Below are 19,484 nucleotides of genomic sequence, written 5' to 3'. Positions count from 1 at the left end.
CTGAAAGAGGTGACAGACAAGGTAAGCAATCAGAGCTCCGGCTGATTGTTCACATTCTCCCTATCTTGCAGGCAGCATGAAGGATAAAGAAAAGAAAAATGAGAAGAGATGATATGGGATACTTTTGCTTTTGAAGAAGTAACTTTCCACAGGCTTATTCTTGAACTGGGCTGGAGGGTTTTCTGGTTTCCTCCAGAGATAAGGCCGACTGAAGAATTTGAGGGTCAAAACAAGTCCATCAAATCTAGAGTACGTTCGACCCTGCTGATATGGGATACTTTTGCTTTTGACAGAGTAATGGATGTATCGGCACGTGTGCTGTTACGCTTGTCTCCACATGCTTCCTTGTATCCTTCTCACTTGCCCTATCTGTTCCTCAGGCAGATGCGGGATCTTCCCTAGAAGCATAAGATGTTGAAGATGAGTACTCGAGAGCAATGCCAGGTAAGTAATCAGGTAAGGGGTTCCAGGCAGTCAGTTCCTGGCTGGAAGCTTGATTCCAAGTGCTGACTGATTGCTCTCTTTCTCCTTGTCTTGCAGGTAAGAACAAGGCCAAAGGAAAAGACAGGGAAAAAGCATGATATGGGATACTCTTGCTTTTAACCCTGATGATATGAGATATTCTTGCTCTAGTATAGCTTGTTTACAGAGGTATTATCGGGGGGAAAGAAAGCTGAATATTTCGAAAGGCTTCGTTGGTAGTGCCCTCTCAGATAAGAGGAAGGGTTGAGCATTTTTGCAGCTTTGCCTGTCCGTTGGGGATGGAGGTCGACATATATAGGAGTCTCCCTAACATCAAGTAATAATGATATTCCTTTACCCTGCTTGGTCATAGCACGGTAGTGGGAGCTGCCAGCTTCACAAGTTTTAACTCTGTCAGAGCACTTTGAAAAAGTGATCTGTGGTATCTGGAAAGCTGATGTTGCGTGTGAAGATTACAGACAAGCTTTATCCAAGGAGATCCAGCTCTTGAAGTTGGGAAAGTGGTGCCTCTTCGGTTTTCGAACAAGCAATCCTGTCGGGGATCTGGCTCTCGAGATTCGGAGAACGATGCCTCTTCGATTTTTGAGAAAGCAATCCTACTGGGGGTCTGGCTCTCGAGATTCGGAGAGCGGTGTCTTCGATTTTTGAGAAAGTAATCATGTTGGGAGTCTGGCTCTCGAGATTCGGAGGGCGGTGCCTCTTCGATTTTGGAGTAAGCAATCTTGTTGGGAGTGTTTTCTCGAATGTGAGTAAAGGTTGGGCATGTTTGCTAGTCTACCTTGCCACGAAGCACAGAGGTTGACACACAGGGACTTTCCAATTATCCAGCAGTGGTACTGTTCCTTTACCCTCTCTTCGATTTTTGAGAAAGTAATCATGTTAGGAGTCTGGCTCTCGAGATTCGGAGGACGATGCCTCTTCGATTTTGGAGCAAGCAATCTTGTTGGGAGTGTTTTCTCGAATGTGAGTAAAGGTTGGGCATGTTTGCTAGTCTACCTTGCCACGAAGCACAGAGGTTGACACACAGGGACTTTCCAATTATCCAGCCGTGGTACTGTTCCTTTACCCTCTCTTCAATTTTTTAGAAAGTAATCATGTTGGGAGTCTGGCTCTCGAGATTCGGAGGGCGGTGCCTATTCGATTTTGGAGCAAGCAATCTTGTTGGGAGTGTTTTCTCGAATGTGAGTAAAGGTTGGGCATGTTTGCTAGTCTACCTTGCCACGAAGCACAGAGGTTGACACACCGGGACTTTCCAATTATCCAGCAGTGGTACTGTTCCTTTACCCTTGTGGGTAATAATATGGTAGCTAGACCTTCAAAATTTATGTGTCTAAACTTTGTTAGTGTTGTTTCTTTGCTAATCTTTTACCCTTCTTGGTCAGAGCGATGTAGTGGGAGCTGCAAGCTTCACGTGTCTCAACTTTGTTAGAGAACTTTGGCAAAGTTATATGTGGTACCCATGAGCTACTGTTGCGTGTGGGAAGTGGGTGATTGAACAGTACGATTCATGTGCTTTCTATTTCGCCAGAAATCTTCGACAAAATGCCCATAATTTCCGCAAAGCTGAGTGTGCGTGTGACAGGTGCTGACAGGGCTGGAAAAGTAGGTGCCTCTTCGATTTCTGAGATCGGCCCTCGTGGTCTCTGAGCAGCCCAGCTTTTGAGAAAGCAAGCCTCTTCGATTTCTGAGATCGGCCTTCGTGGTCTTTGAGCAGCCCAGCTTTTGAGAAAGCAAACGCCTCTTCGATTTCTGAGATCGACCCTCGTGGTCTCTGAGCAACCCAGCTTTTGAGAAAACAAACACCTCTTCGATTTCTGAGCAGACGCCTCTTCGATTTCTGAAGCTTCATCGAGTGCAGATTTTTATAAGGGCTGACATTAAGTTCCAAAGCACACTTGAATATCCACTAGTAGAAGCTCCATTCTTGCACTTCTAAGATCTTGATTTGTCCGACCTCTTCTCTCTTCAACACCTTTGAAAATGTCTGGCCCCTCCGACCGTCGTTTTGACTTGAACCTTGTTGAAGAGGCAGCCCCGCCTTCTCCGGACAACATATGGCGCCCATCCTTCGTCTCCCCTACTGGTCCTCTTACCGTTGGGGATTCCGTGATGAAGAATGATATGACCGCTGCGGTAGTGGCCATGAACCTTCTCACTCCCAAAGATAACATACTACTTTCCAAACGGTCTGATGAGTTGGCTCTTAAGAATTCTCTGGCTCTTAGTGTTCAGTGTGCAGGTTCTGTGTCTAATATGGCCCAACGCCTATTTGCTCGAACCCGCCAAGTTGAATCATTGGCGGCTGAAGTGATGAGTCTCAAACAGGAGATTAGAGGGCTCAAGCATGAGAATAAACAGTTGCACCGGCTCGCACATGACTATGCTACAAACATGAAGAGGAAGCTTGACCAGATGAAGGAATCTGATGGTCAGGTTTTACTTGATCATCAGAGATTTGTGGGTTTGTTCCAAAGGCATTTATTGCCTTCATCTTCTGGGGCTGTACTGCGTAATGAAGCTCCAAATGATCAACCTCTGATGCCTCCTCCTTCTAGGGTTCTGTCCAGTACTGAGGCTCCGAATGATCCCCCTCCGGTGCCTTCTCTTTCTGGGGCTCTACCGACTGCTGAGACTTCTCCTAAGCAACCTTTGTGAAGGCTCCCTCTTGTTTGTTTATTTTGACTCAAGTATATGTACATATTTGTAACTTATCGAGGATATCAATAAATAAGCTTTCCTTCATTTCAACGCATTGTGTTAAATACACCAAAGCCTTCTTCGCTAAGTTCTTTGAATTTTCTTTTGTTGAAGCTTGTATGTTGAAGCTTTGTGAGTGGAGCATGTAGGTTGAGGTAATGTTCCCTTAATTTCCCGAGTGAAGAAAACTTCTCGGTTGGAGACTTGGATAATCCAAGTCACTGAGTGGGATCGGCTATATGAATCTTAGAACGCCATTGTTTTCTGTCCTGTGTCATGTCCTCCGTTAGATCCAAGTACTCTAAGTCTTTTCTTAGGGTCTCTTCCAACGTTTTCCTAGATCTTCCTCTACCCCTTCGGCCCTGAACCTCTGTCCCATAGTCGCATCTTCTAATCGGAGCGTCAGTAGGCCTTCTTTGCACATGTCCAAACCACCGTAACCGATTTTCTCTCATCTTTCCTTCAATTTCGGCTACTCCTACTTTACCCCGGATATCCTCATTCCTAATCTTATCCTTTCTCGTGTACCCACACATCCAACGAAGCATCCTCATCTCCGCTACACATTTTGTGTACGTGTTGATGCTTCACCGCCCAACATTCTGTGCCATACAGCATCGCCGGCCTTATTGCCGTCCTATAAAATTTTCCCTTGAGCTTCAGTGGCATACGACGGTCACACAACACGCCGGATGCACTCTTCCACTTCATCCATTCAGCTTGTATTCTATGGTTGAGATCTCCATCTAATTCTCCGTTCTTTTGCAAGATAGATCCTAGGTAACGAAAACGGTCGCTCTTTGGTATTTCTTGATCTCCGATCCTCACCACTAACTCGTTTTGGCCTCCATTTGCACTGAACTTGCACTCCATATATTCTGTCTTTGATCGGCTTAGGCGAAGACCTTTAGATTCCAACACTTCTCTCCAAAGGTTAAGCTTTGCATTTACCCCTTCCTGGGTTTCATCTATCAACACTATATCGTCTGCGAAAAGCATACACCAAGGAATATCATCTTGAATATGTCCTGTTAACTCATCCATTACCAACGCAAAAAGGTAAGGACTTAAGGATGAGCCTTGATGTAATCCTACAGTTATGGGAAAGCTTTCGGTTTGTCCTTCATGAGTTCTTACGGCAGTCTTTGCTCCTTCATACATATCCTGTATAGCTTGGATATATGCTACTCGTACTCCTTTCTTCTCTAAAATCCTCCAAAGAATGTCTCTTGGGACCCTATCATACGCTTTTTCCAAATCTATAAAGACTGTGTAAATCCTTTTTCCCATCTCTATATCTTTCCATCAATCTTCGTAAGAGATAGATTGCCTCCATGGTTGAGCGCCCTGGCATGAACCCAAATTGGTTGTCCGAAACTCGTGTCTCTTGCCTCAATCTATGCTCAATGACTCTCTCCCAGAGCTTCATTGTATGACTCATTAGCTTAATACCCCTATAGTTCATGCAATTTTGTACATCGCCCTTATTCTTGTAGATAGGCACCAAAGTGCTCGTTCGCCACTCATTTGGCATCTTCTTCGTTTTCAAAATCCTATTGAAAAGGTCAGTGAGCCATGTTATACCTGTCTCTCCCAAAACTTTCCACACTTCGATTGGTACATCGTCTGGGCCTACTGCTTTTCTATGTTTCATCTTCTTCAAAGCTACAACCACTTCTTCCTTCCTGATTCTACGATAAAAAAGAGTAGTTTCTACACTCTTCTGAGTTACTCAACTCCCCTAAAGAAGCACTCCTTTCATGTCCTTCATTGAAAAGATTATGAAAATAACATTTCCATTTGTCTTTAACCGCGTTCTCTGTAGCAAGAACCTTTCCATCCTCATCCTTGATGCACCTCACTTGATTTAGGTCTCTTGTCTTCTTTTCCCTTGCTCTAGCTAGTTTATAGATATCCAACTCTCCTTCTTTGGTATCTAGTCGCTTATACATATCGTCATAAGCCGCTAACTTAGCTTCTCTCACAGCTTTCTTCGCCTCTTGCTTCGCTTTTCTATACCTTTCACCATTTTCATCGGTCCTATCCTTGTGTAAGGTTTTACAACATTCCTTCTTAGCCTTCACCTTTGTTTGTACCTCCTCATTCCACCACCAAGATTCCTTTTGGTGTGGGGCAAAGCCCTTGGACTCTCCTAATACCTCTTTTGCTACTTTTCGGATACAACTAGCCATGGAGTCCCACATTTGGTTAGCTTCCCCCTTTCTATCCCACACACACTGGGTGATTACTTTCTCTTTGAAAATGGCTTGTTTTTCTTCTTTTAGATTCCACCATCTAGTCTTTGGGCACTTCCAAATCTTGTTCTTTTTTCTCACTCGTTTGATATGTACATCCATCACCAACAAGCGATGTTGATTAGCCACGCTCTCTCCTAGTATAACTTTGCAATCCTTACAAGTTATACGATCCCCTTTCCTCATTAGAAGAAAATCTATATGTGTTTTTGACGACCCACTCTTGTAGGTGATCACATGTTCTTCTCTCTTCTTAAAGAAGGTGTTGGCTAAGAAGAGATCATATGCCATTGCAAAATCCAAAATAGCTTCCCCATCCTCGTTTCTCTCCCCAAAACCATGGCCACCATGAAAACCTCCATAGTTGCTTGTCTCCCTGCCCACGTGTCCATTTAAATCTCCTCCTATAAATAACTTCTCCGTCTGAGCAATTCCTTGCACCAAGTCTCCAAGGTCTTCCCAAAATTTCTCCTTCGAACTCGTATCCAACCCTACTTGAGGTGCGTACGCACTAATCACATTGATAAGTTCTTGTCCTATTACAATCTTGATTGCCATGATTCTATCTCCTACCCTCTTGACATCTATAACATCTTGTGTCAAGGTCTTGTCCACGATGATGCCAACACCGTTTCTCGTTCTATTTGTGCCCGAATACCATAGTTTAAACCCTGAGTTTTCTAGATCCTTTGCCTTACGCCCAACCCACTTAGTTTCTTGTAGGCACATAATATTTATCCTTCTCCTCACCATAACTTCTACTACTTCCATAGATTTTCCCGTCAAGGTTCCTATATTCCACGTTCCTAAACGCATTTTGCTCTCTTGAACTCTACCCTTCTGTCCTAGCTTCTTCACCCTTCCCCGTCTAATAGGATCAAAGTACTTCTTTTGTGTGTCCTGTGTAAAGTTGATAGGAGCATATGCTCCCAAACAACTTTGAGTGGAGTCGTTCGAAAAGAAGTTTCTATAGCCCCTTGCTCATTTAACACTGCATCCGGGTGCCGATGGAGATACAACGACCCTTGCTCACTTATCACTGTGCTCGGGCCACACAGCGCGCCACTTATGGGTGACGCCCTAGCTTTAGCGCGATTTCGTTCTGGATTCATTTTCATAAGGATTCGACGTGATCATGGAGTGCCAGCTGTCGACTACCTGACGCCCTCCCCCTCCTCCTTTATCCGGGCTTGGGACCGGCAATGTAAGATAAACTTACACGGCGGAGTTATACAAAATCAACCAACAAATAAAAAATCATATTTTTCAATCACTTTCTCATCCAAATAGAACACAGACTGAAAAACGATTAATCACCTGTATGGGGGAACAAGCTGCTGATACCCTTCATGGCCAAAGCCGACACAATCTCCTATAATTTCCTCATACTTCGTTTTTCTTTGACAATTTACAAATGCAAAATTTGGATGCTGCAGCGGAAGATCATGCTACAAATTCAAACACAAAAATCCAAATTAAACACAAAATTCAACATTCACAATGCAAAAATGCAAACTAAACACAAAATCAATGCTTTCAAAGTCGTATAGCATATTGGCTTATCACAATTGTTTAGTATAAATTTACCCACATATTATAAAAGATCGTACCCAGTGCACAAGGCTCCCGCTTTACGCAGGGTCTGGGAGAGGTAAATGTCGGCTAGCCTTACCCCCATTTATGGAGAGGCTGCTCCCAAGTCTCGAACCCGAGACCTACCGCTCATGGGCGAAGGAACTTGCCATCGCACCAAGTGCGACCTCTAAATTTACCCACATATTATATATGGATAAAATTAAGTAAAAAAATTAATGATAACTAAATCATACACTGGTAGTCTCCGAATTCCCCCAGCAAGCAAACCGTTGATCGGTTCCCTTGAAAGCTTAGTTAGTGAACGCGCCCACCTGCAAACTCACTGCAGAACTCAATTCATACACATAGGAGAGAGAGTGAGCGAGAGAGAGTACCACAAAGCCCCAATTTCAATCCCACTACAGAAAGAAATCGATTAGATCCCTCAATAAAATGTATAAGAATAATTTACAAAATTTGTTAATACTCATAAATTTTAACCCTTCGTTTGAATGAAGACAAATTATCAGTAAAACCCCACCCCGAATCCCCGCGCTCAATTCCATCAGAAGTGCGAAAATCCCATGATGTGAAATTATTAACCACGATTCATCCAAGTGCCAAAAAAATAAAAATCCAGAAACTAAAAGCAACAATGCAGTAAACCCAGATAAAAACGACGACTAAGGACGCCCCAAAAATAAAAGTGGGAAATCATGAGGGCAACGAAGAACTCACCGAAATGGAATCGTATGGAGAGAGAACCACCGGGAGATGAGTAAAGCGGAAAGCCAAGGAGGGACGACAAATGAGTGAGTTTTGAGTTGTAGGTTTCGAATTTTTCGTTCAGGGGAAAGGGGGAGGAAATTGAATTCTACCCAACAGGTTTTTACGGAACAAATCTGGAAGGAGGAACCGAAAATCAGCCCCCCCATCCCTCCCTCCCTCACTATTTCTCTCCCTGACCATCCCTCACATCCCCCGATCCCTCCCTTTTATTTATCTCTCTGTAATCTCCTCTCACATCCCTCACCCAATCTCTCTCTGTGACCATCCATCAAATCCCCCCCATCCCTTCCTTTTCTGTCTGTAATTTCCCCCATCACTCCCTTTCTCTCTGTGCAATGGCCATGGCTCCCATCGCTCTCTGTCTGCGAATGTCGCCCTCACCCCTTGAACAAACTACCCTCCTAACTTTTAATAATACCCTCCAATTCAGCCACATATTTGATGGCAGTGGTGTAAATAAAGTAAAATCAAGGGTCATGTATAGGAGGGCACCTAAACCCTATGCACAAAATTACCCTCCTAACTTTTAACAAATTACCCTCCAACCCAACCCAAATCTGATAGCTTTGTTGTAAATAACGTGAAATTGGGTAAAAAAAAATTACTGTAGCAATGTACAGGCCAATTTCCCTCCAACTTTAGAATAGATAAATTTGTTTAATATATTTATAATTTTGTGTCAACTCCTCCAATCCAAAACCTGTAGAAACAGAAAACTTCAACAGTAAGTTTTCTTGATTGTATTTACTTGACTGAGAACTTTACACATTGTGTAGGAATATATATAGCCTTTGGCTATTTACATAGATACCCCTAACTACTTTATAACTATCTTAACTAATCACAACTAATACAATCAGTTAATTTACAGTAACAGAATTATTAACAGTAGCAGACTTGGATGACTTGTCATTCTCCCTAATACACCCCCTCAAGCGAGAAGGGGGATCAGAAATGAGACCAATGGGAAGCTTGGAACACAGATAATTAAATCTGGTTTTAGACAGAGACTTGGTGTGAAGATCAGCTAATTGGTCTTCACTGCAGATGAACTTGACTTTGAGAAGTTGAGCCAAAACCAATTCTCTAATATAGTGATAATCGATCTCAACATGCTTTGTTCGAGCATGAAAGACAGGATTAGATGCTAAAGATATTGCTGATATGTTGTCACACCAAAGAGTAGGGAATGTAGAGAGAGGATAGTGCAGATCTTTGAGAATCTTGCAAACCCAAGTTATCTCAGCAGCTGTGTGAGCTAAGGAGCGATATTCAGCCTCTGTAGAGGACCTTGCAACAGTACTTTGCTTCTTGGCACTCCAGCTGATAAGATTGGAACCCAAAAATACACAATAACCAGTGGTTGATCTCCTGTCAATTGTGCAACCAGCCCAGTCGGCATCCGAGTAGGCAGAAAGATGGACAGGGCCTTTAGTGAACCACACACCATGTGAGATAGAGCCTTTGAGAAATCTGAGAACCCTTTTTGCTGCCTGGAGATGTTGTTCCCTGGGAGCATGCATGAATTGGCAGATTTGGTTCACAGCAAAAGCAAGGTCGGGTCTAGTCCAAGTAAGATATTGTAAACCACCAACAATGGAGCGATATTCAGTAGGATTGGACAGAAGAGGGCCACTGTGATCTAATTTCTTAGAGCCAAGGGGAGTACAACAAGGTTTTGCACCCTCCATATTTGTTTTCTTGAGAAGATCCAATAAGTACTTTGTTTGATGGAGAAATATACCCTGGGAAGATCGATGTACTTCTAATCCCAAGAAATAATGAAGAGGACCAAGGTCTTTTACTGGAAATTGAGCCCCAAGTTGCTGAATGAAGTGTTGACAGAGGTAAGGATAGGGTCCGGTGACAAGAATGTCATCAACATAGACAAGGACAATGACTAACTGAGGACCATTGAGAACAAATAAAGAAGCATCTGAGGATGATTGGGTGAATCCAAGAGAGTGAAGAGCTTGGAACAGTTTATCAAACCAAGCTCGAGGAGCTTGTTTGAGACCATACAACGATTTCCTCAACTTACAAACAGATGTAGGGTGTAAGGGATCAACAAAACCAGGGGGTTGTTGCATGTAGACATCCTCCTTTAAGTCTCCATGAAGAAAGGCATTACTAATGTCCAATTGATTGAGAAACCAATTATATTGCACAGCAAGGGTAAGAAGGATCCGAATTGTAACCGGTTTGGCAACTGGACTGAAGGTTTCTTGAAAGTCAATACCTTCTTGTTGATGAAAACCCTTGGCCACAAGCCGGGCTTTATATCTGTCAACAGTGCCATCGGGCTTCTTCTTAATCCGGAAAACCCACTTGCAGCCCACTAAGTTTTGAGAATGGTGAGAAGGAACAAGAGACCAAGTACCAGTGGTTAGCAAGGCATTAAATTCATCTTGCATAGCTTGCCTCCAATGAGCATGCTTAGAAGCTTGCAAGTATGTTGTAGGAACATAATCCATATCAACCGGAAGTGGGTGCTTAGTTGCTGCACAGGCTCTCGACGTGAGTATACCAGCCTTGGATCTAGTAATCATTGGATGAGAATTAACAGGGGCAGGAGGATGACTCTGTTGATTTTGGGAGAAAGATGAATGTGCTGAAGGAGGAACAAAACTGGAAGAAGAGCCAACTGAGACAGGTGCAGGGGAAGATGAAGATGAAGAAATAGGAACAGGCACAGAAGCACATAATGGTGATGTAGATGGCTGACTGAAAACAGGAGGAATGTGTTTGCTAAAATGAAGATCCAGAGAGGAAGAAATTGTTGGTGAGGAAGATGGAGGACTTGGAACAGGAAAAGAGTGTTGAATGTGGGACAACTGAAATGGATAAGTACTTTCATCGAATACAACATGACGAGAGATGTAGATGCGATTGGTGATAGGATCAAGGCACCTATAGCCTTTGTGTTGAAGACTATACCCCAAGAAAACACACTTTTTGCTCTTGGGATCCAATTTGCTATGAAAGTAAGGTTTGAGCCAAGGAAAGCATTGGCAACCAAATACTTTGAGCTTAGAGTAGTCTGGATGGTTGTGAAATAGCAACTGCCAAGGGGACTGTGAAATGCCAGAAATAGGAAGGCGATTAATAAGATAGATAGCAGTGGAGAATGCTTCAACCCAGAAAATATGAGGGACATGAGATGCAAGAAGCAAAGTGCGAGCTGTTTCAACAAGGTGCCTGTGCTTTCTTTCTGCACAACCATTTTGCTCAGGGGTGTGGGGACAACTGAACTGATGAAGAATGCCATGTTTGCTGAGATATGATGCAAAAGAGTGACTAGTAAATTCACCCCCTGAATCTGAACGCAGAACCTTTATTTTATTTCCAAGTGAATTTTCTACATATGATTTGAAGACAACAAATGTAGAAAATACATCTGACTTAGATTTCAAAGGAAAGAACCAACTATATTTGCTATAGTCATCAACAATGAGCAAATAATATTGAAAACCACTACTTGATGTGATTGAGGCAGGTCCCCACAGATCACAGTGCAGTAGTTGAAGGCTGTGAGTTGATGATGAAGTAGCAGCTTTAAATGGAAGCTTATGATTCTTGGCAAGAGCACAATCCGAACAGAAAAAGTCCACAGTAGACTTGCCTTGTAAAGCAAGATTATTGGATGAAAGGAGCCTTCTAAAAATGGAGGAGGAAGGGTGACCCAAACGCTTGTGCCAAATTGTAACTGGAGCTTTAATACTAAGTAAAGCGGTATGTGAAAGAGGATGAAGATTGCTGGAACTTTGAAGAGGATAGAAGCCATCTCTAACCGGTCCCCGTAAAAGCATCTTCCCCGAAATACGATCCTTGACATAGGATCCATAAGGGTCAAGTGTCAATGAACAATTATTATCATTAACAAACTGATAAGCAGATAAGAGATTATGGGTTATGTGGGGAACATGTAAAACATTTCGCAATTGAAAAGAATTATGAGAGGTGTGCAGAGTAGATGAACCAACATTGAGGATGGATAAACCTTTACCATCTCCAATATACACTTTATCCTCGCCAGTGTAGGGAGTAGGAGAGGTGAGGTTAGCAACATCATTAGTGATATGAGAGGTTGCCCCTGAATCAATTAACCAAGGCTGAGATGGTTTAGCAGAATGTTGTGCACACATGGCAGCAAGCTTAGCTGGAGGAATACGACCACAGATGTCAGGATTCATACGATCAAAGCAGTCAATAGCCTCATGACTGGTAGAACCACAGATTTGACAAAGCACTTTGAAGTGAGAAGAGCCTTGATTGCTGCGAAATCCTTGATAACCTCGATTGCCACGGTTATTAGGAAAATTACCACGATTACCTCGATGACCTCGATTGGAAAAGAACTGGCCCTTAGTGTTCCTGCCACGATTAGAGTTGAACCGAGATGCAGATTGAAGAGGGAGATTCTGAGCAGCAAAAGCAGATGGAGTAGGAAGGAGATGAGGCTGAGACTGCACCGAGAAAGCCTGAAAAGATTCAGGGACAGGAGATGAACTGACAGTTTTGCGTCTGGCCATAGACAATTCCTTTGTGAGAAGGAGGCCATGAAGTTCATCAAGAGAGGTAGAGGACAATCGGAGCATGATACAGTCGATGAAAGACTCAAATTCATCAGGCAAGCCATGTAGTGTGGCGGCGATAAGATCTCGATCAGAGACAGAAGCACCAGCAGCTTGCAGAGAATCTGAAATTTCCTTGAGTTCTTGAAGATAGTCAGAGATAGAACGCGATCCTTTCTGAACAGATTGAAGGCGCGATCGCAACTGATGGATATGAGCCTCTGAAATTCCACCAAAGCGCTGTTCAAGCTTTACCCAAAGTTCTCGAGAGGATGAAACCCCAACCGTGAACGGGATGATTTCCTCAGAAAGTGTGGAATTCAACCAGATCAAAAGATTTTGATCTTTCTCATACCAGTCCTCAAAAGCAGGATTGATGCTACGATCAGGCAGAAATGGCGATGGACAGACGTCAGTACCATCGATTACTCCAAGAAGCTTGTATCGCCGGAAAATCGGGCCAAACAGGGCGCGCCATGGTAGGTAATTGGATCTTTTGAGCTTGATCGGCACCATGCTGCCGATGTTATGAATTGTGAGAGAAGTGTAGGAAGTCAGAGGACTCGGATTTCCAGAGGAATTAGGGTTTCCAGAGAAATTAGGGTTTGGGCTCGAGGGGGAGATGACCGGAGAAGATGAACCAGTCGATTGAGCCGCCATTACTGACAGAAATCAAGAAATACTACAAGATCGGAAGGGAAGAAGTGACGATCAGAGAAGAAAAATCGATCATGAGTCGATCGATGCAGCAAGCGAAGAGAAGATCAGAGAAGAAAAATCGATCAAGAGTCGATCGATGCAGCAAGCGAAGAGAAAGATCGAAGCTGTGAAGCGGAATGGCGTGATACCATGTAGAAACAGAAAACTTCAACAGTAAGTTTTCTTGATTGTATTTACTTGACTGAGAACTTTACACATTGTGTAGGAATATATATAGCCTTTGGCTATTTACATAGATACCCCTAACTACTTTATAACTATCTTAACTAATCACAACTAATACAATCAGTTAATTTACAGTAACAGAATTATTAACAGTAGCAGACTTGGATGACTTGTCATTCTCCCTAATACTAATTGGATCAAATATATACGGACATATATTCTACATTTATGTATACTAATTGTCACAGCCCGTTCCAAAATATTACATTCGTGGCTGTGAATGAACGAAATTGCCCTTAAGAAATACTAAGTATGTGAAGCTCAAGTTGATAATTATCTAGGTTCCTAAGTTTTGAAAATAAAATGGAATTTATTAAGGATTGAACTTAGATTTTTAGGTTAAAATTTTATGGTTTGGAGTTGGGGATTGGAAAAGGACCACGTGGGATCCCCACACCCCTCAATCCTCTCCCTATTTTCTGCATGCTGTCTCTCTCTCTCTTCCCTCACGACTCTCTCACTCTCTCTGTCACTCTTCTTCTCCGTTCGAACAAACCAACCACAAAACAACCTTAAACTTCCACCAACGACAGAGTTAAGACCACCATCAAACTCCTGGAACCTCCACGATCACGATGGTATCCATTTCAGGTAAGTTTTGCTTCGGAAAACCCTAGTTTCAAAGTTCCCGTGAAATGGTATTGTTCATGATCTTCTAAATGACTACGTTTTAGGCTAAAACAAGATCATAGCGAGCTTAGTGAGGTCCCAAGGAAGCTCGGAGTGCTTCGTTGGAAGTTTTTGGATGTAAGAACACGGAGATCGACAAGTTCAAAGTTTGGCCGGAGCTTTCGAGGCATTTTCCGGCGAATATCCGGTGAGTTAGGAGTCGAGGTAGGTATCAATCTCTTCGTCTCGTCAAGTACTACAACTTTCCTTTTTGTTTCACTCAATTTCGTTGAGTATTGAAGAAGTTATACTGATTTGAAAAATACCCAGTTTCTGGCGACCTCCGAGGCTTTCGAAGCAGTTTCCGGCCAAACCACGGCGAACTAGGTGTTGTGCAAGGTACCATTCTCTTTGTCTCTTCAAGGGCTACAACTTTCGTTTTTGAATCACTTGATTTCGTTGAGAAATGACAAAGTTATGGCAATTTGAAAAACGGCCGCCGGAAAAACCAGTCCGGCGACCCAAGGAAGAAGAAGGTGCGCGTGGGGGCGCGTAGGTCCGTGCCTTCCTTGGCGCGTGGGGGCGCGTGCTACAGTAAAAAATTATTTTAATGAGTAGATCACTGTGGTATATTCATATACCCAAATTGAACACCGTATGAGAAAGTTATTAAGGATTGTTGGTTAGGTGTTCGAATAACGTTTTATAGTTTTCGCATTAGGTGAAAATGTGAATTGATGATCCGACCGTTGGATCGTTACCAAACTTTGATACGTTGTAATACGTAATATTTGAGGATTATTGGAACTTACGGATTGGGAATCCGAGTTACGGATCTTCCGGAATTAGAATTGTAAGTTCATAAAATAAAATGTTAACCGTCACTTAGTTTTGGAAATTGACGGAGATCCGACCGTTGGATGGTAATGAAATTTTAGGATGTTATCCTAGAGATATATTGTGGACCTCTGGAAGTTATGGATTTAAAATCTGAGTGGCAGATCTTCCGGATCGATCTACGTAGTGACATATTTTATATAAGTTATATGTTCTATCGATATGAATTCTGAGGCTGGATTTGATTACTGTTCTAGACGGCGATCGTCATGACGCCTTGATGTGTGGTGCTAGGGAGTTGTTGGACGAACTCCAGGTGAGTGGGCAGTTTTGTTTTCCGTATATATATACTTGACGTTTTCCCAGAAATTGAATTAGAATGAAATTATGTTTTAAATGAAAGGTATATAGAATTATATGAAAACGTGAATTGAAAGGTCATGCATAGAAGTATATGAAATGTATATAGAAATGTGAATCGAATTGCCATGCATGAAATGATATGAATTGAAATATGATGCATATGTATGAATTGGTGCGGCGGACGCACAGGTGAGTATCAGGTGAGTATTTAAGTACTGTTATGATGATGTTGATATATATTGAGCTCAAATCCTGCACCATGGTTTAGTGCTTATAGTATTCACCGCATCGCACGCTCGCCTTGGATCCAAGTAGATGCTGGTCGCACAGTCCACGCGGAGTGGGTGCGACGGGCCAGTCGAAGAGTGTTAGTGAGATTTCGACTGGTGGGTGACCTTAGATTATGTGCACAGATGATTGATGAGAAAGCACTAGAGCGTAACTTGTGTGCAGAAGGCCGGACAGGTCACAGAGGTGACTCCGGCAGAGTGAGAGTGATAGATTTTGAGCTCTAGGTTCAACCGTACAGGGCTATTAGAGGGCCTCCGGTTGATTACTTTCTTGCACCTGATATGATTATTGTTGATGCATCCATACTTAACTGTTGAATTAGACATGGCATGGCATGTTTGATAAAGAAAAATGTTGAGATAGTAAAAATGAAGTTTGAGAATATATATGTATATTTATATTTTACATTTCTGGGAAAGTATACAAGTTTTACGGAGAGGGTTACAACGTTTTGAGAAATGTTTGGATTTGGAAAAGAATTGTTTTACTGACCCACTCAATTTTGGTTTTGCGCCCCTCCAGGTTCAGGAATCACAAAGGTGTGGTGACTACGAGGAATTTGACGGTGTTCTGACAGATTGGACAAAAATTAGGACTCACCTTCGGGTGTATCAACTTATAAATTGTATCTTAAAGCTTCCGTACTGTGCAAATGGTTACGTCACTCTCTCGTGACGGCCAGCATGCCCTCCTTCGGGACAGGGTGTGTCACTAATACCATAAAAAGTAGGTAAATTAATTTTGTTACAAATTTAAAAAGTAGGCACATTTATTGTTGAAAATAAACACTAAATTAGGTATATTCAAATTGAAATTTGTTGTCGAAATTAAAAAAAATTCCAAATTAATTCCTCCATCTAGAACCATATTTCATGGCTATAAGACCTTGCCAAATTCAATGCACGTAATCACTTAAAGCAAAATTACAAGACCTTTCCATACTGGCTTAGATGGGGTATATTAGGGATCCAAAAAATATAAAAATGGACACACAAACTTAATTTGGTAAGTTTCTTAGTTGGATCCTAATCATTTGGTTTTATTCAGATAAATATTATATGTTGGGCTAGAGACTAGAAAAATGAGTTTGGACGGGAAAAGTTAAATTTTCAGAAAAAATAATACATACATACATATATATATATATATATATATATATATATATATTATCAATGTATTGACAGCACTAGAATTTTAAATTTATTTTCTAACGGCTTATACACCTCACACTTGTTATTCTAATGCATGTGGTCTTGTTCTTTCTTTGTTCTTGTAGGTTTCTTTCAATATCTATGGCAACAAATCGGTAAGGGGTCCTCTTTTTGTTTTATTTACAAGTTTTCGATCGACAAACTTGATTTTTTAAATTTTGAAGACTGGGTGAGCTATTGCTAATGTTGTGTATTCTTCTTGACATTTTTTTACTGTAGGTCATGAAAAAAATCTATTTGCGTAAGAAGTTTCTTCCCAAAAGCTTCTTTTATTTTTTGTGTGCTCTATCTGTACTTCTTAAACCTAGTAACTGTATGTCTTTGCTCACTTTTCCGTGGTATGTACTGCAGCAGCTGGCAAGTTGCGTCCATCGTTATATATGGGTAAGAGCTTCATTTAATTAGTCCATCTAGTCTTTTGATTTTGGGTATCTTTATCGGCACCCAAATTTTAGTGAAGTTCACCTAACTAAAACATTTTGTCAAACTTCATAGTTTCCCCTCATTTTTAAGTTCGCCCAAATCCACACCAGCCTCCACCTACCAAAACAAAGAGAAAATGAACAGACAAAACCACTACCGCGCGCCCAACAAAACTACACCACCCTCCGGTCCCTCCCTCGTAGACGCGTCGATGCCGGCTCCTTGGTGGGTCTGTGTGTTCCTTCTCTTTCTATTGGTGAATGGTACTGGTGGCTGTGTGTTGTTGGTTTTTTTGGTGAGTGGTAGTTGCTGCTTTGTGGGTTGGGTGAACTCAATTTCGACGGCAAATTAAAAAGTTTGATGACAAAAATTTTTTAGTTGAGTAAAACTAACTAAAATTTGGATGTCAATAAAGGCACCCTTTGATTTTTTTTATTTTTTTTTCACTTTATGCACTTTTCAAACTCATAGTCGATTGATTTTGTTGCAGTACGTGTATGGTTTATACTCATATGCATCGGTAAGGACTAAGACGAGATTGTATTATCAACATATGTACATTTCCCATTCTCTCTTTAATTACATCAAAGACAAAGTAATTTGGAAAGAAAGGGAAGAAAAAGTAGTACGCAGTGGATCTAACATATTAATGTCAATGCATGTAGGGTTATTTTTCCTAGCCAGATTTGTTTTTGGAGTTCCAATTGTGACTGCATTTCTAATCTACACATGGCGCAGAAGACATTTATCAATGTATAGCACAATAGAAGATTTTCTGCAATGCAATAACAACTTCATGCCTATAAGGTACTCTTACTCGGACGTCAAGAAAATGACTCGCAAGTTTAAGGACAAGTTGGGCAAAGGTGGCTTTGGCTCTGTATTTAAGGGAAAGCTACGCAGTGGTCGATTTGTAGCAGTTAAAGTTTTGGCCAAGCCCAAAGCTGATGGCCAAGATTTCATTAGCGAATTAGCTACAATCGGAAGGATTCACCATGCCAATGTGGTGCAACTTGTTGGATACTATGTTGAGGGATCAAAACGCGCTCTAGTCTATGACTTCATGCCTAATGGTTCTCTTGATAAATACATTTATTCCAAAGAAGGAAGTGTCCCCTTAACTATCAAGAACATGTACGAGATTTCTCTTGGAGTGGCTCAAGGGATCGAATATCTACACCAAGGTTGCGAAATGCAAATTCTACATTTCGACATCAAGCCTCATAACATCCTTCTTGATGAGAACTTTAAAGCAAAGGTTTCTGACTTTGGGCTTGCAAAATTGTATCATGTAGATAATAGCATTGTCTCTTTGACAGCAGCACGGGGTACACTGGGATATATTGCTCCTGAGTTGTTCTACAAAAATATTGGAGGCGTCTCATATAAGTCAGATGTCTATAGTTTTGGAATGTTGTTGATGGAAATGGCAAGCAGAAGGAGGAATTTGAATCCAACGGTAGAGCATTCAAGCCAAATCTACTTCCCAATGTGGGTATACGATCAGTATATTGTAGGAAATGACTTGGAAATGGACAATGTTACAGAGGAGGAAAAGAAAGTAATAAGAAAGATGGTTATAACCGCCTTGTGGTGTATTCAAATGAAACCAAGTGATCGCCCTTCGATGTCCAAAGTTGTCAAAATGCTTGGAGGAGATGTTGAATGTCTGCAAATGCCTCTCAGGCCTTCTCTATGCCCCCAAAAGACGCCTGTGACAGTGGGTGATATTCAAGACAATGAATTGAACCCAAGATGTTCTAACGCGGAGCTAACGTGTTCATTGTCAGCTAGGTGATAGTCAAATGGTTAAGAAAGTGCAGTAATGTATTATTAATTAAATTCTTGCCTTAAAGTGATTTAGTGAATAACTATTGTCTGTAATTGTTTGGCTTGGATTCATCTAAGAACGACTTGTGTTGGTGCGTATACATATACGTATGTTACTCTAATTCAGCAATTGCTTCTAACTGTATGAGGCTTTTAGGGTTGCTTGCATCATCAAGTTTTCTCCTCCTCCTAACATCCGAACCACCGTTTTCATGGACCGCCGATCCACTGAGTGTCACTGGCTGCACCAGAGCCCTAAACTTGCAAGTTGCTTTGGAATCTTACCATAACATTCTTCCTCAATAGGGATCTGTTGGTCATTTCCTTCCTCTAGAAGATTATAAATCCATTTTGGATAGTAGATTTCATTTGTCGTGTCCTCTGGTTGAACCAATATTCTTCTTTTCTCCTACCATCTCAAGCAGCAGCATTCAAGACATCTGCCTTGTAAGACACATTTCCGAAATTCCTGGAAAACACTTCGGGTGCTTTAGTCACATAGTCCCCCTTGCTTTAGTCACGCCGATTGATCCTTGGAACATAACTTGGCCAGACCAAAATCAGAGATTTTTGGCGTGATTTTTTGGTTGAGCAAAACATTA

At 41.7% G+C, this 19,484-nt stretch overlaps 2 protein-coding genes and 1 long non-coding RNA gene across 18 annotated transcripts in view; 2 read left to right on the top strand and 1 right to left on the bottom strand.

The window, feature by feature from the left end:
• The window catches only part of LOC103424112 (uncharacterized), a 74,125-nt gene extending 65,928 nt beyond the window's left edge, over positions 1–8,197 (bottom strand). For 8 of the 12 annotated variants that reach the window (XR_011573775.1, XR_011573753.1, XR_011573763.1 and 5 more), the window contains exons 1-2: positions 7,265–7,406; positions 6,753–6,883 (exon numbers count right to left, since the gene is read on the bottom strand). Coding sequence is in view for 1 of the 12 variants with exons in the window: in XM_070809311.1 (XP_070665412.1) it covers positions 6,867–6,883; positions 7,265–7,342; positions 7,749–7,945 (292 nt within the window). In the remaining 11 variants the exon portion in view is untranslated. The other 4 variants (XR_011573774.1, XR_011573754.1, XR_011573769.1 and 1 more) reach the window with 4 other exon arrangements.
• Positions 1–18,985, top strand: part of LOC114821587 (rust resistance kinase Lr10-like) — a 90,474-nt gene extending 71,489 nt beyond the window's left edge. For 2 of the 5 annotated variants that reach the window (XM_070809236.1, XM_070809234.1), the window contains exons 3-6: positions 16,695–16,742; positions 16,981–17,013; positions 17,543–17,572; positions 17,718–18,985. In XM_070809236.1, the coding sequence (XP_070665337.1) occupies positions 16,695–16,742; positions 16,981–17,013; positions 17,543–17,572; positions 17,718–18,850 (1,244 nt within the window). In that variant the 3' untranslated portion in view covers positions 18,851–18,985. Of the gene's footprint in view, positions 1–16,694; positions 16,756–16,848; positions 17,014–17,542; positions 17,573–17,669 lie in introns of all 5 variants that reach the window. The other 3 variants (XM_070809244.1, XM_070809240.1, XM_070809245.1) reach the window with 3 other exon arrangements.
• LOC139189958 (uncharacterized) lies at positions 13,677–16,130 on the top strand. The gene is made up of 4 exons (XR_011573784.1): positions 13,677–13,909; positions 13,993–14,326; positions 15,022–15,080; positions 15,941–16,130. It is a non-coding gene; the product is annotated as an uncharacterized lncRNA (long non-coding RNA).
• Positions 18,986–19,484: the final 499 nt, after the last annotated feature.

This window comes from Malus domestica, chromosome 02 (assembly GCF_042453785.1).
Source record: "Malus domestica chromosome 02, GDT2T_hap1".
Classification (NCBI taxonomy): Eukaryota; Viridiplantae; Streptophyta; class Magnoliopsida; order Rosales; family Rosaceae; genus Malus; species Malus domestica.
The sequence above is the reverse complement of the archived record's forward strand: the minus strand, read 5'-3'. Positions and strand labels throughout refer to the sequence as shown.